The 19,765-nt window shown below is 38.0% G+C and overlaps 1 protein-coding gene across 1 annotated transcript; it reads left to right on the top strand.

Annotated features, from left to right (window-relative positions):
* Positions 1 to 6,737: 6,737 nt before the first annotated feature.
* LOC141586677 (putative carbohydrate esterase At4g34215) lies at positions 6,738 to 19,298 on the top strand. The gene is made up of 2 exons (XM_074407975.1): positions 6,738 to 7,594; positions 18,904 to 19,298. Exons 1-2 carry the CDS (start codon positions 6,950 to 6,952, stop codon positions 19,228 to 19,230), a joined length of 972 nt encoding a protein of 323 aa, XP_074264076.1. The 5' UTR covers positions 6,738 to 6,949; the 3' UTR covers positions 19,231 to 19,298.
* The last annotated feature ends 467 nt before the right edge of the window (positions 19,299 to 19,765 follow it).

Genomic DNA, 19,765 nt, shown 5'->3' with positions numbered 1-19,765 from the left:
TACAGACGGTAGTTTGAGGTTTGATGGTAGGTGGTGTGTTCCTAATGATGAGGATTTGAAAAAGACTATCATGACAGAAGCACATTGCACACCATATTCAGTTCATCCAGGTGGAGATAAGTTGTATAAGGATTTAAAGAATACGTTTTGGTGGCCTGGAATGAAGAAAGAGACAGTTGAGTTTCTGGCCCGTTGTTTGACATGCCGGAGAGTTAAGGGGGAACAACGATGACCACAAGGTAAGATTCAGTCTTTAACGGTACCTGAGTGGAAGTGGGAATCCATTTCCATGGATTTTATCGTGGGTTTGCCAAAGAGTCAACAAGGTAACAACATGATTTTGGTAATAGTGGATCGACTGACCAAGTCAGCTCACTTTGTTCCAATGAAAGATACATGGACTAAAGCACAATTGGCTATGGCCGATCGAAATAACGTGCTTAAGTTACATGGAGTCCCTAAGGACATAGTGTCTGACAGAGATGCGAGATTTATATCAAGGTTTTGGAAAGAGTTGCAGGAATCGTTGGGAACAACTTTGAAGATGAGTACAGCATTTCATCCTGCGACAGACGGACAGACTGAGAGAACAATCAAGACTCTTGAGGATATGTTGCGAGCTTGTGTGATGGATTTTGGTGGTAGCTGGGAACAGAGGTTGGACTTGATAGAATTTTCTTACAATAACAGCTATCACACTAGTATTGGTATGGCACCGTTTGAGGCTTTGTATGGGAAGAGATGTAGGAGTACGATTTGTTGGGACGATAGTGCTGAGGCAGTGGTTTTAGGACCAGAGATGGTGCATGAGATGGTGGAACAGATTAAGATGATCAGGGAACGGATGAGAGCAGCTCAGGATAGGCAAAAGAGTTATGCAGATCTACATCGCCGGGACATAGAGTTTCAAGTTGGGGACAAGGTTCTTTTGAAAGTGTCTCCTATGCGTGGGGTTATGAGATTTGGGAAGAAAGGCAAGCTAAGTCAGAAGTTTATTGGGCCTTATGAGATCTTAGAGCGAATTGGGGAAGTTGCATATCGTCTAGCTTTACCAGCTGTGCTAGAAAGAGTGCATAATGTGTTTCATGTATCGCAGCTGCGGAAGTATGTGAGTGACCCGTCACATGTGTTAGAGGCAGAGAACTTAGAGCTAGATGAGTCCTTATCATATCTTGAGGTGCCTAAGCAGATTCTTGACCGAAAGGTTAGGAAGACTAGGAGTGGTGAGACAGTTTTGCTTAAGATCCTTTGGTCTAACCACGAGACTGAGGAAGCTACATGGGAGCCAGAGGAAGCTATGAAAGAGCGTTACCCTTTTCTTTTTGATCAGGTATGTATGGTTGCGGGGACGTAACCTTTTTTCTTTTAGGGGGGTAGGAGATGATCGCGAAGAGTTTTTAAGAGTTTTATACCCTTTTTGTATGTCGTGTCGGTATGTTTGTCGGGATGAGTTGGGTTAGTAACATGTTTTATGTTGAGTTTCGTTTTGATTGTTGAGTCGGAAGTGTTGTGGGAGTACCTTTGTTTAGTTGTGGTTTGAACTTCGGGGACGAAGTTCTTTTTAAGGAGGGAAGACTGTAATACTCCGTATTTATCAGTCTTTGGGTACTCTATCGAGTAGGCCTTACTCTGTCGAGTAAGGGTAAGTTGCGTTTTAAAATAGTTTCTGACCTGTTGGGTACTCGATCGAGTAACTAGGATACTCGATCGAGTAAGGGGGTACTCGATCGAGTACCTTAGATACTCGATCGAGTAGCCGGTTTACGGGGAGTTTTTCTCGGGTTTTGTTAATTATGCGATTAAGATATATAACCTTTTCCGTCATCATTCTAAACACTTTTGCAAAACCTAATTTACTGTCAAAGAGAGAAAGCAAGTACGTTCATCATCTTAATTGCATTGTTAGCAAATCCCGGAGTTTGGAAGGTCGGTTTTCATCGTTTGTTATACCGTTGAGATCCTTGCGTCAAGGGTAAGATCTATGTACCCTTTTTGTTGTCTTTCCTTTAAGTTGGTTACACCATAATCTAGGGATTTGGGGGTTTTTGAGTAGTTTGTGATTTGGTAGCATTTGTATGTTGTATGATAGGAGGAGGTTTCGTAGAAGAAGCTTTTGATACTGTTTGTGAGAGACCGTCGATAGTTGTGCTTTCCGGGTAGGATTTCCTACTCGCATTAGTCCCATAATGGGATGATTGTTGATGTGTTGTGGTTGATTGAATAATATAGTAATTGTATTGTGACGGTTTGTTGATTGTGATTGTATGTCTCGGTTCTCGGGCGTGTCCTCGGTACGAGTGGGGTCACTTGCGGGAGTGGCTTCACGCCCTAGTTTCGCCCTTCGTGGAACCCGCCACGGAAGGGGATGTGCACATTAATGGACGGGGTTATCGCTCATTATGAGGAGCGGGGATTTGGTGGGTACGGCTGCGGTCCCCCACCGGCATGGGGGTCCGGTGGACGATCGGTGATTGAGATTGTTGGGATTGGTGTGGTTGTGTGTGTGTGACGGTTAAGTTTGTTTGTTTATCTTATCGTTGATATATTGAGTTGTGTGATTAGTACTGACCCCGGTTGTTGTTTTGTAAACTTGCGGTGATCCATTCGGGGATGGTGAGCGAGAAGTGAGCGAGTTTGAGTTGAGTCTTGGGATAGGCGGGATGTGCCACCGTCGACGATAGAAGTCTTCCATTGTAATCTTTTAGTTTTATGACATTTGTATTTCAAAGAGACAGTTGGTTTTAAGAACTTGTACCGTATTTTGGGATTTGGTTTTGATTGTACTTTTCACTAAAGTTATATCATTTAAGTTGTTTCGTTATTGTCTTATGAATATCATGCCTCGGGTAACCGAGATGGTAATATTTTCATACCTGAGTGGTCCTGGTAAGGCACTTGGAGTGTGGGGGTGTTACAGAGTCACTTGCGGGAGTGACTTCACGCCTATTATTCGCCTTCTGTGGAACCCGCCACAGAAGGGATGTGCACATTAAGGAATTTGGGTTATCGCTCGACGGAGATGAGTGGGGATTTGGTGGGTACGGCTGCGGTCCCCCACTGGCGGCGTGGAGTGACTGTTGCGATGGGCACTGCGCGTGGCTACACACTTTAGTGTGTAGTCAGGATTGTGGAGTTGGGATTGGAGTTCGGAGTATATATGTGATGATTGAGCTGTTTGTTACTGTGTTGTTGGTTTTTATAAATTGTGTGATTAGTACTGACCCCGTTTATTGTTTTATAAACTGTGGTGATTCATTCGGGGATGGTGAGCAGTTGTTGAGCAGGTATGAGTCGAGTCACATGGGATAGCTGGGATGTGCCACCGTCTGATGATAGAGTCTTCCGCTGTAGCATGACTAGTTTATTAAACATTTCATTAGTTGAGTAGACAGTTGGTTTTGAAAACATGTAACCGTATTTTGGTATTTGGTTTTGAATTGTATCTTATTCACTAAAGTTATACTATTTAAAAGTTGTTTCGTTATTGTCTTATGATTATCATTGCCTCGGGCAACCGAGATGGCCCGAGATGGTAGCATCTTTATACCTGAGTGGTCCTGGTAAGGCATTTGGAGTATGGGAGTGTTACAGCACGCTCAACCGATTTGACCCACTAGCCAATACGGGGTCATACAAGTCAACACGCTTGCAAACATGGTTACAGATTCGCTTGATACCCTACGAATCACGAATCGTTAAAAGCGAATTCTATCAAATTGATTACTGAAAATACATATAACACATTTTCTATATATAAGCGAATCGCGAATCGGTAAGGCGTATTCATAGCGAATATGGTAACCATGATTTCCAAGCCATCATTTGAGGTACACAAGAAACCTATAAATACCTCATTATTGACCAATCAATGGTAAAATACTTCTCACCAACAACTTTCTCTCTCTAGAAGTAAGACTACTCGAGCTACTATGAGAGGGCACGAAGACCTTAGCTTCAAGCAAGGTCTCAACTATCCACCAGTACCGTAAGGCATCAGAGAAGGACCTATTGCGAACCCTTCGAGGCCCTATTTGTTACGCGTAAAAGATCCATCCGGAGAGAGCAAGCATAGGTTCGAGGTGCCATCGTCTGAGAGGAGCGCGTTGACCCTACCCGGATTCGAGCAACGCTTACTTGAGTGTTTTTATTTGAAACAATTATTTTTACTAATATCATTATTAATATTGACATTATTATTTATTATTGTTATTAAGAATATTATTAGTAAAAAATTACTATTTTTTCATTATTATAATTTATGATTATTCATATATAATATTATAATTTTTTTCATAAAAATTTTAGTACTAGTATAAATAGTATTATATTATGAATATTAGTATTATTATAGTTGATAATAACACTAATATTAAATATTATTATTATTAATATTATTAATATTAATATGATTATTTCGATTGATTAACTCAATTTAGTTGATTGATTCGGCTCAGCTCTATTGATTGATTGATCGGCTAAGCTCCATTGATTGATTGATTGATTGATTGGCTCCATTCGATTGATTGGCTCAGTTGATTATTTCAGCTCCATTCATTGATTGATTGGCTCTAAAAAAAGTCAGAAAGAACAGAGCCTATATATTGAATGAAAGACACATAAGAGCATATGTGGCCATGTCACCATCTTTAAACGTAAATGAAAGGAACAATCCTAATTAGATTAAAAAATTCACAAATCATAGACAAAGTAATGAAAAATCACTATTAACCCTAAGCCAGAAACTAAAAGCAAAACCAAAAATATGAAGATATAAAGAAGTTCATTTCAATATACAACCTTATCCAGCAAAAAAAATTATTGTATAGTGCCCTTATCATTTTATTCCGATTATATCATTCTCCCGAAAACCAATCCAATTTATGATAATTAGCACATAAGTCATAACCATTCTAAATCAAGATAAAATGAATGAACTCTAAAACCAAGTATATAGATGAACGGTATATGATAAATTAACAACAAAGAATTAAAAAGGGTAAACTAATACGGAGTAATTAAAACGGAAAAAGTATATATGATATCAATGTCTCATCCAAGTGATAGTGAAGCTTGGAAACATTTTGATCACTTTCATCCTTCTTTTGCATATGAGTCTCGGAATGTTAGACTTGGACTTTGCACCGATGGTTTCTCAGCTTTTGGTCCATTCGGGAAATTGTATTCATGCTGGCCGGTGATGCTTACTCCTTACAATTTACCACCCTGGCTATGCATGAAAAGGCAATTTATGTTCTTAACATTAATTATTTCCGGACCAAAGAGTCCCAAACAAAACCTTGACTTATATTTACAGCCTCTAATTCATGAGTTGAAGCAATTGTGGGACACGGGATTGTTTACATATGACGTGTCTTGGAAACAAAACTTCGACTTAAGAGCCGCACTCCTATGGACGATCAACGACTTTCCTGCTTATGGCATGTGGGCCCCATGCACAGTGCTGTGCGACGGAATTTCCGTCGCAGGCTCCAATTTTGTGACGGATTTTTGCTACGTCTTTGTCCGTCGCAAGAATTTATTTGCCACGGAATTTCCGTCGTAGCATTTGATTTTGCGACGGTCGAATTACGTCGCAAGACCGTCGCAAATTCTATATTTGCGACGGTATATCTGTATTTGCGACGGATTCCGCCGTCACTATGGAACCTTTTCTTTGTAGTGTTAGAATCATGCCCTAGGAAGCTAATACCATGTAAGAATGTAATGCTTGCCTTTCTCATTGATTAATGATAGACTATAAATACAATGTACTCGAGATATTCGAGATTACATAATCGTAATAATATACAACATAAGCGATAACTAATAATTACAGAATAACTTAAAGAATATTTACATATATTCTATCCAGTTAGTTATTCTTATATATCTAAAAATCTAAAAATAAAATAAAAGATATGGGTTTGGGTAGAGTCTGGATTTTAGCGACAAGATCCATATCCATATCCATGTAAATTTTTTCTAGATCTATATCCGACCCATATCCATTAACTCCATAAAAATAAGATCTATATTTGCCCCATCAAGGTCCGATCCAAAGAATATAAATAGGTTCCTGGATCCGTTGTCATCCTTAGTAACAAGCAAGAGTGTCTTAATAAATAAAGTTCAGTGCGTCTTGCTTCAGACGGGCCTTTTTGGTCTGAAATAAAAAGATGGGATTTTGTAACCATTTTACAGTTAAATGTGACCACTATTGAAAAACCAGTTACCATAAGCTGTAACACTGCCTATACCATTGTGGTTACATTTAACTATAAAATGGTCACATATATCCGTCTGAAAAATAAGACGAAAAGTGTCCGTCTGAAACAAGAATTTGTGAATAAAGTTAGATACGGAAGGCGCATACTTTATGGGAATATAGTACTTGACTACTCGTAGTTTATTGTGGAACATACCCCTCCCTTTTACGGAGTAACTCTCAGGATGTGTTTGGATTGAGGGAATTGGAGGGAAAAGAAAGGGAGAGAGAGTAGGGGATTGCAAATCTCTTGTTTGAATAGCAAATGAGAGTGAAGGTAAATGGAAGGGGAGAGATTTGGAGGAGTTCATTTTCCCCTATAAAAGCGCAAATCAAAATCTCTCCATGATAAGCGAGATTTGGAAGGAATCAGATCAAACACCCACATCCCATGTGCCTTCCCCTTCCCTTACCTCCCTTTCTCTTCCCTCCTTCCCCCTCCCCTCCCTTTCCCTCCACTTTTACTATCCAAACACACCCTCAGTCTCTCACTAGATCTACTCTATGACTCTATGTAAGAAACATCCGTCACAAGAATGACACATACCTTAAACAACTTAACTTACATCTCACAACACCACAGCACATTACCCATCCCCCATCTCCTTCCCACACTTCCCTTCAAAACTCAAAAAATGAACTAACCCCATCCAACTCAAACCAACCCCCTTCCTTCCCCACACCATGTTACACACCCAATTCAAATCCTATCCATTTTGGATCATCCTCCTCCTAACCTACTCATCCCTCCTCCTCCCACCCTCCTACGCCGAAATGACCCAGCCTGAAATGACCCAACCCAAACTGACTCGATTCATTGACAAATCCATATTCCTACTAGCAGGACAAAGCAACATGGCAGGCCGAGGCGGAGTGATCAACAACAATTGGGACCAAATCATTCCACCACCATCATGCGCAAACCCAACAATTCTCCGGCTCGATCCCAAGCTACATTGGCACGAGGCGAAAGAGCCACTCCACAGGGGTATAGACATTAATCATACTTGCGGGGTGGGACCGGGATTGGCATTTGCTAATTCGATAACGAACCGGGTTCCGAGAGTAGGAGTTGTTGGACTGGTGCCGTGTGCTGAGGGTGGGACTAATATTAGTCAGTGGGCCAAGGGAGGAAGGTTGTATGGTCAGCTTGTTAGGCGTGCAACGGCGTCGTTGCGTGATGGTGGGAGTATTCAAGCGTTGGTTTGGTATCAAGGGGAAAGTGATACGCTTGTCAAGGTTGATGCGGAAAGGTATCAACAAAGGTTGGAGAAGTTGTTTTTGGATATTAGAACTGATTTGCAATCTCCTATGCTTCCTATTATTCAGGTATCTCACTTATTTCTTTACTATTTTTTTTACTTTGTAGAGCTTTTTTTTTAAGTTTCTTTGTGGTATAAGTAAACGTAAAGAATTCACCGCGACAAGATGAGTATTAATTATCATCTTATTTTCTGTTCTATTTGTAGAAAACCGTCTTATGCAATACTTAGGTTTTATTTGTGTTATAACATGAAACTGTCTTACACGAGTATTTGGGTTAAATTAAAGATTAAAGAATAGTTTGGAATATTAACAAGTAAAACAAAATTAATTTATAAGTGTACTTTTCAATGCAATTTTTTCAAACTGTAGAAGATTGGAAGAGAGCATATTCAACATTGTCCTAACAAGACAAATTTATACGAAACTATTGCGCAATTAGATTATTGACTTATGGTGTTCACGACTTTAAATAACGATTTCTACAAATTATAGAATTATAGAATAAGACCGAATTACAATTAAAATCAAAATAATCTTTTATTGTTTTATACGGCAAGATGACTTTCCACGATAATAAGTATTGAATGATTGCATACAAGATCGAGTAAATTTTCCATTAGATTGGTGAAACATCGTACCTCCCTTTTCCTTAACGTTTGGTTATTATTGGTAGGTGAAAGATTGTTGTTTTGAAATGCATATAGCTACTCTCGTCTCTTTCTCATTAGAGTCTTCAAGTTCAATGCTTGATTATGTTTATGTATGACTGACCAAATTGTCATTTATCCGTAATTTAATCTACTTGTCATCCAAAACTGATCTCTCTTATTCATTATTATACCAAAACAAAGGCAAATGAATGAAAAATATAATATATGGTATAATTCCCTGTTTTAGTAATCACTAATTGGGCGCATGTTATTTTGTACTCCTTAATTAAATATGTACTCGTACGCTCTACAATTGTGATTTAATTTATCATCACATGACATGCTGCATGAACTATCTACTCCCTCCCATTCAAAATAAACTTCCCTATTTCCTTTTTCGGTTATTCACAATAACCTCCCTATTTCCTTTTTGGTAAGTGTTTGTGTGGTCCAAATTTAATTGTATGGTGGGTAGTGTATTTGTGTGGTCCAAATTTAATTATATGGTGGGGTAGTGTGTTTCCTTAATTTTTGTGCCAAAATGAAAGGGGGGGTTTATTGTGAATGGGAGGGAGTATCTGTTAAGGATTAAATATAGTAGAATAAGGACAATTAGGGCCTGAAATTATTAGGCATGGGGGCCATGTTAGGTGATTTGGGGTCCAACGTGAATGCTCATCATTATTTCTCAAGTACTTAAATTATCCGAACGTTTGAACCTCAGGCTGTTCACACAGTCCCACTGCAATTGTTTTTTTTCTTTTTTTATTTATATTTTATATTTTTAAAAAACATGGTTAATATTCCCTCCGTCTCAATTATTTGTTTACTTTATTTATTATTCGTAATATTTTAATCAAAGATAAATAAATGATTGGGACGGAGGAAGTTAAAGTAAACAAATGAGAATCATGTATGGCAAATTGATTTAAGCAGTTTAACCAACATTAGAGATACATGCTGGTATTAACATGCATACTCATCTCTATTCTCTAGTACTCCCGTTTTACCTTTACTTCTGGCACAAAAATCTGGAGAGGGGGAAAGATCGTTTGTGGTTAGTGGTGTGGATGACTAGTAAATAATAAAGGAATTAGATAATTTAATTACCCGTTGAAACCCTTCCCGATAAACAAAAGAATTAAACACTCAAAAATAAAAAAGGTAAAACAAATTATCGGAACCAAGGTATGTTTCTAATAATAATCTCTAAAATACATGTATTCAGATTTATGGACCGAACCTAGTTCATCTCTATTCTTTTATCGATTGTAATGGGAATTAAATATGTCCATAATTCAACATTAGACACATCTTGCATGACATGACATGACATCATAGGAGCACCTAATTGGACTTTATTTGAATCAAATTGAATTGAAATCAAGCAACTATATAGGTATGGGGATTACCCGGACTATGTTCATCTTCATATGAAATGAATAGGAACAAAGATAGAGTATATGCGAAGCATAGTCAATTCGAAAAGATCAACCTCATATTTATGTTTTGCTTGACTCGTTTCATGGTCTAGTCTAGCCATTCCATGCTTGTTACGACAATGAGCTACCATCTCATAGTGTAAGACCTCTTTATTCTATAAGTTGTTATAAATGTTAGATAATTTAGCTGATAAAGTACCGATGATCTAATGTATTGTGCTTATGCCTCCCTTGACAACAAAAAAGCAAAATCATTTGTGAATGAGCTAATGTAATGACACAAGAAAAAGTTGATTAAAAAGCAAAAAGTAAAAGGTGAGCTTTGAAATACAGCATTTACGCCTCTTATAGCGGAGTCTCTTTTCGGTGCTCCATAATTGTTGAACATTGGCCTAATTTCATGTGTTGTGGCTTCGGTTGAAATACATGACTATATGAAAAGTTGTCTAATTATGCTCCAAGATTGACTAATGATTCCCTGACACTTTGATAAAATTTCTAGTTCTAACATCGCATCATTACATTTGTTTTTAAATTCATTGCGGATGACAAAGCTTTTCTTGGCGTTGTTGGGACAAACCAAGCGATATGCCGGAGATGATTACTCGCTTACTCGTATTATCTATGGTTAGCAATTAAGCTCTTTTAGGAAACACGACTCGTGAAATTAGTATACTCTCTTCGTTCAAGCTATTTCACTACTTTTTTTCAAAATCTTGCCCGCTTACTCATCTAGGACAATGTTAAGATGTCCAGATCAGATATATTAGGAAATTGCACTATAATCTACTTTGCATAGCATTGTCTAAGTTTAGTGTGTCTTGTTTTTAATGCTGGTATTACTTGTATGAGTCTAACATTAGCAGTTTGGCCATGTATCGGCTATGTATTGTCCATTTGTCCGTGTTTGTAGTGCTGTTATTTGTTATGTTAGCGACACAATGAAAACCAAGTATGTGTAAGGTTTATGAATGATTGATTGTTATTGATAATAATTCAAGCATTACAATGTGTCCTTATATACTACAATTACATTGAAGCACAAGAAACATATCTAGAATATTTACTCTAAATCTAAACTTTGTAAACTAAGGTAATTACATAAGATTGCAAATAACGAAAGAAGGAAATATAGATACAAGCGAAATTGTACGAGAGAATATGGAAAGCTATGATATGAAAATATTCCTAACATGCCCCCGCAAGACGGACGACCCAATGGAGAGACCGATCTTGGACAGCAATGAAGCGAAACGTGGTGACGGAAGCAGCTTAGTGAGAGCGTCAGCGAGCTGGTCATTACCAGAAATATGTTGAACACGAAGTTGACCTTGTTGGACTTGTTCACGAACAAAATGAAACGCAAGAGCCAAATGCTTCATTCGAGAATGAAACACGGGGTTTGAAGAATAATGAGTAGCACTTAGATTGTCACAATAGATAACCGGTGAAGCAGAAAATGGAACATGAAGTTCAGTTAAAAGAGAGCGAAGCAAAGTCAATTCAGCAGCAGAGGTAGTAGCAACAGCTCGAAATTCGGCCTCAGTGAAAGAACAAGCTATAGCTCGTTGCTTTTTCAAGGCCCAGGAAATAGCATTACGCCCCAAGTAAGTAATGTAACCCGTGGTAGAGACGTAGGAGTCACGGTCCCCAGCCAGATCAGCATCACAATAAGCATGAAGACGAGATGGTGAGGAACGATACAATTGAAGTCCAACATGAAACGTACCATTCAAATAACGAAGAAGGCGTTTGAGGGCACTCCAGTGAAGCTCGGTTGGGTGTTGCATAAACTGGGCAAGTCGGTTGATAGTGAATGCGATATCGGGACGGGTAAATGAAAGTTACTGTAGACTTCCCAACGCAGCACGATAAGCAGTAACATTCGAAAGAGCAGGACTTCCATCATTGTGTAAAGGAGGGTGGACAGCTAAAGGTGTGTTAGCAAGTTTCGACTCAAGCATATTGTGATTGTGCAATAAATCATGGATATATTTTGATTGTGTCAAAAGGAGACCATGGGGCTTGGGGGTGACCTCTATACCTAAGAAGTATGACAAAGTACCCAAATCTTTGAGGGCAAAGTGTGTGGCCAGTGAGGTGATGAATGATGATTCGTGATGTGGGTCGGAACCGGTGACAATTATGTCATTGACATAGACGAGTAAATACAAGGTGTGCGACGGTGTCGTGTATAAAAATAATGATGGGTCAGCAAGTGTGGCCTTGAAGCCAAGGCCAAAAATATGTTGCTTGAGTGTCGTGTACCAGGCTCGTGGTGCCTGTTTGAGTCCGTAAATCGCTTTGTTGAGTTTACAGACATGTGTAGGGTGTTCGGGATTAGTGAAACCCGGTGGTTGTGACATATAAACTTTATCCGAGAGAGTACCTTGTAAAAAAGCATTATTAATATCGAGTTGGCGTAAACACCAACCCTTGGTGAGAGCAAGTGATAACAAAGTACGTACCATGGCAGGTTTGACAACCGGACTAAAGGTCTCAGAGTAGTCGACCCCGGCACGTTTTAAGAAACCTTTGGCAACCAAGCGAGCTTTATACTTGTCAATGGTGTTGTCGGGTTTGTATTTAATACGATAAATCCACTTACACTCAATAACATTATAGGATGGGTTATGAGGGACAAGTGTCCAGGTTTTATTGTTGTGAAGAGCATCAAATTCGGCAATCATGGCAGCACGCCACAAGGGATCCACAAGAGCTTGTTTTGTTGTGTTTGGTAGATGGGAAGGTGGGAGAAGGGTGACGAGTTTGGCATATTTTGGGTTGGGTTTGCTTATGTTGTTAGTTAAACGAGTGACAACGCGGGGAGGTGGTGGGGGTGGTGGCGGGGGTGGTGGTGAGGTGGTAGGTGAGGTAATAGAACTGGGTTTGGTTGAAGGAGAAGGGATGGTCGTGGTAGGCGAGGCAGAGGTATGTAGAACAGGGGAGGAGGTGTGAGTTGTTAAATTGTGAGGGGAGGAAGGGGGAGTGTGATGTGGAGAGGTCTGGTGTGGGGAAGACGTGGAAGGAGGTTCCAGGGCTTCATGGAACCACGAGGTGGTGGGGATAGGAATCGTGGAGGGAGAGGAGTCGAGTGTAATGAGGTCAGGGTAGGGAAAGCAGTTTTCGACAAACTTAACATGTCTAGAGGTGAAGATTTTATGAGTGGTGGGATCGAGACAGTAGAATGCGCTTTGTGTCGGGGAATAGCCAACAAAAACGCATGGTTTGGAACGTGGTTCTAATGATGTAATCTTAAAAGGACTTTCTTGAAGTGTTTCTGATAAAGATAACTCAAGCGAATTATCTGAAGATTTTCCCTTTGAAACATCTTTTAGTATTACTAGAGCAGTTAATATTGATTGGATATCCTGATCTCTGATTTCAATATTTTCCAAATAATTTTTAATTTTATTAACTTGGACTTTTAAGGAATTAATTTCTTGCTGCATTATCTTAACAGGCGAAGCTGTTAAGTCTAATGAAGCTTTACTTCTGACTGAAGCTTCAGGATATTTGTTGAAAAGTTTGGAAATACTAAATGGTTCAGTAGTAGGAATAGAAGTGGACATATCTTTATCCTTGATGACTAAAGACTCTAGACGAATTAATGCCTCTTTTTTCACTTCAGGATTATCAACTTTGTCAATGATATAAAAAAGAAACTCTTTATCTTCTGTGATGACATTAATGATTTGAATAGGTGAAGAAGATGCTGAATCATAAGACTCAGAATCAGAAGAATTTTGAATTTAAATTTCCATGATGTCCTCTTCCCCGTCAGAAGAAGATGAGGTAGACCGAAGAAGAAGCTTTGACAGTTTTGAACAAAGCGCTGAATCATCATTAAATAATTCATTTATCTTTTTCTTAGTAAAACATCGATTTGCTTTATGACCTGGTTTACCACATTTGTAGCAGATAATTTTTGTAGGTTTTGAAGATGTAGAAGCTTTTTGTTTTTTTGTGCTTATTATGTTTCTTCTAATAAGGAGGTGGGTTTTGATAAGAAGTATGTTTAGTTTTGGAATATTTATGGAATTTCTTAGCATATTTGCGTTGTTTTGAGGAAGGAGCTTGAATTTTTTCGAGGCCAAAGGCTTCACAAAAACACCCCAGCTCTCTTCTGGATTGTTTCCTTTCAGAGTTATATTTGGATTGAAGTTTGAGTTCTTCGCAGAGTGAAAGACCTTCATTTTTAACAAAGGCAAATAGTTGGCCATAGGTAATAGCCTTATAGTGTAATGCCTCAGTTCCAATCACTTCTTTAAGTTTTCTGAATATCCTTTGAGCAAAAAGATTCGGAAGGCCAGAAATGAATTTTTCTTTCCAGAATGCCTCATTGCAATCTGGTCGTCTTAACACATATGTTAAGAACATGTCTTTATACCAACGATAATCACTTAGGGTAGGACATCTAAGATTGGTTAAAACAATCTTATGAGCGGATAATTCTTCTTGGGGATTTCCCACGAAATACATACCTATGGTAACAAGAAGAAAGCTACAACAATCTGTAACTTCAACTAAGTTACCATCAATTCCTTCAGTATGAATTGTATGATTGAGAATATCTAACTGATCTTGGAGAGATAAGGAATTATCCCACCAATTTTTAAGTTGCCCTGTAAAACCGGAAATAAGTTTTCCAAAAACAACTTGTTCATTTGACTCTCGAGTTTTGTCAGCGGTCATAGCCATACCCATTTCTTGAAGAGTATTAAGAATTTCATATTCTGATTTACCATCGATATTCCATTCATGAATGGTATCTGGATGATATTGATGAGCTTGAAACTTGGATCTTTCTTCGTATTGGATATCAGGAGGAGTTGGTCGAGGTTAGTAATTTTTTGTGGAATTATTTTTCTATGGGTTTCTAATTTTGCTGATTTGAGGATTTTCTATGAATTGATTTTCAATTTGATCAATATGATCATCTGATTCGGTATTTGAATCAGAAGCGATTTGGTTTTTTTTGAATGACATTGATCTTTGAAGAAATTTTTGATAAGTTTTGTCTAAGCTTTATATCTTTTGAAGAGCTAGAAGATCTTTTTATTTTTTGAATTATTGAGTATGGATAACCTAGAGGTTTGAAGTGTGGTTGTGAAGATACTTCATTAGGAAATTTGTGTAATGAAAACGGAAATTGATTTTGATTGGAATTTGTCAATTCTATTGGTTTGACAGAATCTAATTTAGTAGAAATATGATCTGTTTAATTTGCTATGGTTTGAAGAATTTGATTTGTAAAATTGTTTTGTTGATATACCTTTATAATATCTTCAACAATTACAGATTCTTGAGGCTTATCACAGCGACTTATTTTAAAAGGGGCAGCTTCCAGTTCTTTTCCACCTGCATCAAATTTGAATGATGTTGGAGGAGGATGAACCGAAGTAACTGTTCGACCATCCGTCATATTCTAATTTTGTGATAATTTGGATTGAACTTGAATATAAGATAATTTATAAGGGTTCTCTATACCTCTCTTTTGACAGTAGAGAGAAAACCATGTAAAGAAAGGAATATTGATAGCATGGTGTTTCATATCAGCATACCAATATTCACGTATTTGATCTTTAAATTCTTCTTTGAAAGAGAGAAACCAAGATTTATTTTGACTATTTTGTGGAGAATCAAAATCTTTTCGAAGAAAATCTTTATTTATCTCAAACTCTTGAGTAATAGTATTAACAGACTGAAATTCTGATGGAGTAGGAGAGTGAGGACTTGAAGAAGTAGCCTCATATTCAGGTAAAGGAGATTTAAAATTTATCTTATAATGAATATCTGAAGATTCTACATGAGAAAACGATTTTCTTGGAAGATTTCTTGAGGAAGATGTACCAGGGGAAGAAAATGACGATCCTTCTATAAAAGAATTGAATCTCATAATAACCCTTTTATCATCTTCAATTATCTCATCAAGATCTTTTTTGATCATATTTGGAGTAGGTAGTTCTTTAGGAATTTGAAGTTCTTCCGGAATGGTGATCTTATTCCAGGGAAGACTTTTGGCAGTAGGGACTAAGGACTTAGTCTCGCTATCTTTTGAATGAACTTCTAGGAAAATAGTTTCTTCTTTTGAAGAAGGTTCATGAATGAACTTGGGACTGACTGTGGAAGTCATAAGTTTGAAATAAATTCTAAAAACAATTGCAAAAATTCTTGCAAAGTCTTTGAATTTATTATCCAAAATATGAATATCAAGAATTAAAGAGTCCTGAATTAATGGATCTTGTAAATCAACGAGAAAAAACGGAAAACGGTTGAAATACACGGGTCCATTACAGACATTGGTTTGAATAACAGCAAGCAAAGAGTCTTTGTATGCCTTTAACCTATTATCCCTTAAGGCCATGAATATAGGACAATCAATCCCCTTATGAACTAAAGGTTTGACTGCAACCTGAACAAGGTCAAAATGAATAAATCTATATTTCTTTTGAATATATTCTTTTACACTAGTATGAGAAAGTAAATGTAAAGTTTCTGTGGAATTATGGGTACTTCTAGTTTCTTCATGAGTTCTTACTGAAAATGCAGTTTTGAAATCAAATGATCCTATTTTGTATATTTCAGTTGGGTTTTCTTTGGGTATATCCCAATTTGAGAAATCAACAGGAATATTGATTTCATGACTTTGAACTGTTGACATATCTCTACTTGTTCCTACTTGGAACGCCTTTCTTAACGAGTTTGCCATGAATTAAGTTTAAACCTACCAATGAATGCAGACGCTATGTAAATGGGAACAGTGGGACCACCCTACCGGGAACACCTAGACACGGCTTACCAACGGATTAACCAGGGCTGACCAAGCACCTTACCAACACTTAAACAGTGTATGCAGACACAGTATGAGTGAACCTTATTAATTCAGGGGTGTGAGATGGAGTAGTAAGATGACCAATGCCGTTATCACTGAGAGTGTGAGCCATCTTAATATACTCACCTCCGTTATCGAAAAATATTTGTAATATGGGACGTTTGAAAAATATCTCAACAAGTTTTCGAAAACGAATAAAACGATCGTAGCATCGGATTTCAACTTGAGCGGATATAACCAAATATACTTAGTAAAGTGATCAACATAGATAATGTAATACTTAAAATTGTCATACGACACAATAGGAGAAGACCATAAGTCGGGGAAAATTAAATCTAACGGAGCTTTCGATAATAGCGTGGAATTAGAAAATTCGAGTTTGTGGCTCTTGTGTATATGACAAGAGTTACAAAAATCAACTAAAGTGCTTGGAATTGAAATAGAAAATTTATTAATTAAATAACGTAATATTTTTGCCGAAGGATGTCCAAGACGATGATGCCAACCATAGTCTTTAGAGAGCTGGCTAGTGTAAGCGATCGGTTTTGGAGGATGCCATTCATAGACTTCACCATTAGACGTCCCGCTTATGAGAATCCGATGAGTTTGAAGTTCCTTTATAGAAAAAGAGGTTTGTGAGAGTTCGAAATAGGCATTGTTATCGCGACAAAATTGCGCGACAGACAATATATTGCGAGAAATTGATGGAACAAATAAAACGTTGTTAAAGAATAATTTGGAAGAAGAATGAGCGGAAGCAGTAAACGAACCTATGCGCGAGATGGGTAAAGCAGAGCCGTCACTAATCACTAGTTCATCACTACCATCATAAGGGTTGTTTAAAGCAAGATTTTCAAGGTCATTGGTGATGTGGTGATGTGGTAAGAGGTGGAGTGTTGAGTAGTGGCGGTATGGGCCTGAGGTTGAGAGCGGTTTTGGCAAGCTGAAGTGAAGGCATTCGAAGGAGGAAACACGACATCGGGATAATCGCGTTTGAATTTGTAACAGCTTGAGATGACATGCCCAATGGCACGACAATATTGGCACTTGCCTTTGAATGGGGCAGGGGTGTAGTTTTCAGTCACGGGTGGTGGTGTGGCTGAGGTGGAGGCACGGTTGTGGTTGGGTGCATGTGTAGCTACGGGTGGCGGCTCGAAGTGCTTGAGCAGGGTGTGCCGAGGCTGGAAAAGGGGTGGGCTTGGTGAGGTTTTTCTGAGTGAGGTCGAAATTGATAAGCTTTTCGTGTAAGGCATCGAAAGAGATAGGGTCATCTGGAGTGTTGATGGCATCAATGATGGGTTTGTAGGTTTCTTAGTCTAGGCCACGAATGATTTCAGCGATGATATCGTCGTTGTCCATAGGTTTCCCTAGGATGGCTAGTTTATCGGTGCAAGACTTTATGGAGTGCATATGGTCGATGATGGATTGAGTGGACTCTTTTGAGATGGATTTAAGGCGATCTTTCACTTGTAGTATATGACCACGAGTGGATTTGGCGTAGGTGTTGGTGAGGACGGTCCACACATCGTGGGAGGTGGGTGTTCGCATAACAAGGGCGTGCATTTCAGGGGTTAAGGTGCCAAGCAAGGCACCCTTAATTAGTTGGTCCCGTCGTTTCCAGGTGTGGAAGGAAGGGTTGGTGGTTGTTGCTGTTTTGTCGGTGTCAGTGGGTGAGGTGATGGTCTTGGGTGGGCAAGGTTGTGAGCCATCAAGGTATTTGAGAAGATCGTAACCAACAAGGAACGATGCAACTTGATCTTGCCATTGCATAAACGTCAATGGAGTGAGTTTGTCGACCATGGATAGGTTAACAAGGCAGAGTGGGACACTCGGTTCATGGGTGTTTTTGATAGTATTGCTTGACATGGTTAGGGTTTGGGTGGGACGTTTTTGTGTAGTTAGGATCGTAGGGCTCTGATACCATGTAAGGTTTATGAATAATTGATTGTTATTGATAATAATTCAAGCATTACAATGTGTCCTTATATACTACAATTACATTGAAGCACAAGAAACTTATCTAGAATATTTATCCTAAATCTAAACTTTGTAAACTAAGGTAATTACATAAGATTGCAAATACGAAAGAAGGAAATATAGATACAAGCGAAATTGTATGAGAGAATATGCAAAGCTATGATATGGAAATATTCCTAACAGTATATAGTCACGCTAGCTAATGTAAGAGTCATACTGAGAACTTCATTTCGTTTAGGTCCGCTTACTTTTTCTGTCTCAATTATTTGTTTACATTAGCAACATGTGAGTATGTGATCGGTCTTGTGGATTCTACCACTATTCCCCTTTATCCCATTCTCATATGCTTGTATAACAGCCAATCTAAAGCAAACGTTTTTCAAACAAACAAACAAATGAAACCAAAAGAACACTACCTTGAAAACATTCCTTCCAATCTAACATTTACTTGCTAACAATGTTTTGCAGGTGGCCATTGCATCAGGAGAAGGGCCATACATAGAGGAGGTAAGACAAGCACAAATGGCAGTAAATCTACTGAATCTAAAAACAATAGATGCAAAGGGACTGGCATTAGAACCAGACAAGCTGCATCTTACTACACCAGCTCAAGTTCAACTTGCCCTTAAATTAGCTGATGCCTTTTTGGAATTCCTTCCAACACAAGTACAAACTACTAATCCTAACAATATGCTTCTACAAACTAATACTGCCAATTTACATAATTTACATTTACTTGGCTCATCATATACTAGTCTTATTCTCTTTCTAATAATTTATTTGTACATTCATTGAACGATTTGTACAAGGAAAAAATGAAGTACTCAACATGAAATTATAACCACTTTTCTTTTTTCTTCCAAGAGATTAGTTTTTTTTTTCTTTTAGGGTAATTATTGTGTAATTTGTAAAGAAAAATATTATAAAGAGAATGAATATTTGCATACAATTATGGAATTTTTTTGGTCATTATAATACTTATCTTTTGTTCTCAAAGTTTAAATGTTTTTAATTTGCTTTAGTTCAGTTAAGTTTGGTGTTTTTCCTATCTACACTTAAGTCTGGAGTATAATTTAATCAAAACAAGGTAATATGTTTCTAATGTAGGTTTTGGTCGTCACACCTAATAAGAAAAATTACTCAACTAAGTAGCAAGGTAGTCGAGGTCGATCCACTAGGATGGGTAAGTTTCTACAAAAATTCGTTTGAGCTATAGTTTAGTTCAAAGAAAGAGATAGTTGACTGAACTAAACTAAAAGTTAAAGATGAAATAGAATAAACTATCTTATCTTAATAAAAACAAGAACATTTAAAGGATTTTTGTGCGTCC

Source organism: Silene latifolia, chromosome 6 (genome assembly GCF_048544455.1).
Source record: "Silene latifolia isolate original U9 population chromosome 6, ASM4854445v1, whole genome shotgun sequence".
Taxonomy (NCBI): domain Eukaryota; kingdom Viridiplantae; phylum Streptophyta; class Magnoliopsida; order Caryophyllales; family Caryophyllaceae; genus Silene; species Silene latifolia.
This window is presented reverse-complemented; position numbering and strand designations above follow the sequence as displayed.

What these genes read in the sequence shown, in the direction of transcription:
- LOC141586677 (XM_074407975.1), top strand. Translation starts at nt 6,950, where the DNA reads ATGTTACACACCCAATTCAAATCCTATCCATTTTGGATCATCCTCCTC. An exon ending in CTATGCTTCCTATTATTCAG is followed by an intron (nt 7,595 to 18,903) that starts GTATCTCACTTA and finishes AATGTTTTGCAG; the next exon opens with GTGGCCATTGCATCAGGAGA.